The 2,675-nt window shown below is 39.6% G+C and overlaps 1 protein-coding gene across 1 annotated transcript; it reads left to right on the top strand.

The window, feature by feature from the left end:
• Positions 1 to 931: 931 nt before the first annotated feature.
• ETH_00030405 (30S ribosomal protein S14, putative) lies at positions 932 to 1,266 on the top strand (the record flags this gene model as incomplete). Its single annotated transcript, XM_013379056.1, has 1 exon — positions 932 to 1,266. A coding segment is annotated over one exon (335 nt), but the record flags the coding sequence as incomplete, so codon positions are not given.
• Positions 1,267 to 2,675: the final 1,409 nt, after the last annotated feature.

Genomic DNA, 2,675 nt, shown 5'->3' with positions numbered 1-2,675 from the left:
ACCCAGCTGCGGCCGCGTACCGCCGCTGCTGCTGCTGCTGCTGCTGCACGGTGGGGTGTCTGGATCTGCCCTTAGACCTCGGGCTTTTCTTACTGGGCCCCACAGGCAGCAGCAGCAGCAGCAGCAGCCGCGGTGCACGTACGCCGCAGGGTCGCCCTACTCCACCTTGAGCAGCAGCAGCAGCAGCAACAGCAGCAGCAGCAGTAGCAGCAGCAGCAGCAGCTGCAGTTGCAGCCAAAGGGGACTGCGACTCAACAGCATATTTTTGGGCAGCTGCCCGTACACCGCATTAACCCACAGAACCCAGCAGCTGCAGCAGCAGCAGCAGCAACAGCAGCAACAGCAGCAGCTGCAGCAGCAGCAGCAGCAGCTGCAGCAGCAGCAGCCATTTTTGAGTAACTTAAAAATGGTGTCAGTACGGCGCTACCGCGGTGAGTATCTCTTCCCCCCTCTCAGCAGCAAATAAAAAGAGACAATAAATAATAAATAAATAAATAATAAATAAATAATAGATAAATAATAATAAATAAATAATAATAAATAAATAATAATCATAATGAGTTAAATAATAGATAATAATAAATGAATAATAAATAATAAATAGCAATTAATAAATAATAAATAAAACGCCAAAAGTCAAACAAATTAAATACCTCCAGTCTCTTTATCTTTTGCTCATTTGTCTCTTTTTGTCTCTTTCCATGATCAATTCTGCTGCTGCAGCTGCTGCTGCGTTTGCTGCTGTTGCACTTGCTGCTGCTACATTTGCCGCTGCTGCATTTGCTGCTGCTGCATTTGCTGCTGCTGCATTGCTGCTGGATTTGCTGCTGCATTTGCTGCTGGGTTTGTTGCCGCTGCACCCGCTGCTGCATTTGCGTTGCTGCTGCTGCTCCTCACGCTGCTGCTGCTGCTGCTGCTGCTGCTGCTGCAGTGCGGCGCTACCCGTGGCCGCTGGCGTCTGCTGCTGCTGCTGCTGCAGTGGTGCGGCGGAACCAGAAGAAGCAGCAGCTGCAGCAAGACTACAGAGTTTTGCGGCAGCAGTACCAGCAGCAAATAGCAGAAAGCAAAAGCCTGGACGAGCTGCTGCACTGGCAGCTGCTGCTGCAGCAGCTGCCCAGAGACAGCAGCAGCAGCAGATTCCGCCGCCGCTGCAGCAGCAGCGGCAGGGCCCGTGGGGTGTACAGACACTTCCAGCTGTCTAGACACCTCATCAAAAAGCTCCTCGACAATTTGCTGCTTCCCGGATGGACCAAAGCGGAGTGGTAATTAATTATTTATTATTTATTATTTATTTATTTATTTATTTATTTATTTATATTTATTATTTATTTATTTATTTATTTAGTTACTATTTATGTATTTATTTGTTTATGTATTTATGTCGTCTCTTTTTTGTTTTCTTTTTAATCCTTTTTAATCTCTTTTTGTTTCTTTTTAATCTCTTTTTGTTTATTTCTTTATCTCTTTTTATTTTTTGATCTTTTTTTGTTTATTATTGAACTTTCATTTGTTCCTTTTTTGTCTCTTTTTGTTTCTTTTTTATTTCCTTTTTTCACTTTTCCGTTTTTTTTGTTTTTCTTTTTGTGTCTCTTTTTCGTCTCTTTTTTATTTCTCTTTTTGACTCTTTTTCCATTCCCTTCCAAAGCCAGCAGCGGCAGCGAAGGCAGCAGCAGCTGCTGCTGCTGCTGCTGCTGCTGCTGCTGCAGCTGCTGCTGCTGCTGCTGCAGCAGCAGCTGCTGCTGCTTCTTCAGCAAAGGCAGCAGCAGCAAAAGCAGCTTCAGCAGCAGCAGCTGCAGCTGCAGCAGCAGCAAAAGCAGCTTCAGCAGCAGCAGCTGCAGCTGCAACAGCAGCAAAAGCAGCTTCAGCAGCAGCACCACCTGCTGCTGCTGCAGCGACTGCAGCAACTGCAGCAACTTTGCTTCGTTTTTTTTCGATTTTCTTTTAAATGAATTAAATGGAATTCTTTCAAACTCAGGTGTACGTGCACCTCGCAACTGTCTCCTTTTTCCCTTTTTATTTGGATACAAATTAAAAGAAATAAAAAAGATAAAATAAATAAATAAATAAAACATAAAATAAGGAGAGATTAAACAAATAATAAAAGATAGAATAAATAAATGAATAAAAGATAAAATAAATAACAAAAGATTAAATAAATAGTAAAAGATGAAATAAATAATAAAGATACATAAAAACTAAAATAAATAATAAAAGATAAAGTAAATAACAAAAGACTAAAGAAACAAAAAAAGATGAAATGAACTAAAAAGATAAAGAAGAGATAGAACAAATTATAAAAGATTAAACAACAAAAGATAGAATGAATACTAAAAGATAAAAGAAATAATAGAGATAAAGTAAATAAAAGAGATAAAATAAATAAACAAAATAAAAAGAAGAAACTAAAATAACGTAAAAGAAAAACGAAAAAACAAGAAACAGAATAGGGGACTTATACGCAAATATGCATTTTGGCCTTTTTGCAAAATTGAAAACTAAAATGAATTATAATTTAATTTATTTGAATTTGATTTAATTTAATTAGAAGTTGAATTTATAATCATTGAAAGTTTAAATTGTCTCTTTTGATTTAAAGACACTTTTGTTTTTTTTTAAAAATAAAAAGATGGCGGAAGAGGCAGCTGCTGCTGCATGCAGCGCGCTCGAAGCCCTGC

This window comes from Eimeria tenella, genomic scaffold, assembly GCF_000499545.2.
Source record: "Eimeria tenella Houghton genomic scaffold, Eth_scaff1363, whole genome shotgun sequence".
In the NCBI taxonomy this organism is placed as follows: domain Eukaryota; phylum Apicomplexa; class Conoidasida; order Eucoccidiorida; family Eimeriidae; genus Eimeria; species Eimeria tenella.
This window is presented reverse-complemented; position numbering and strand designations above follow the sequence as displayed.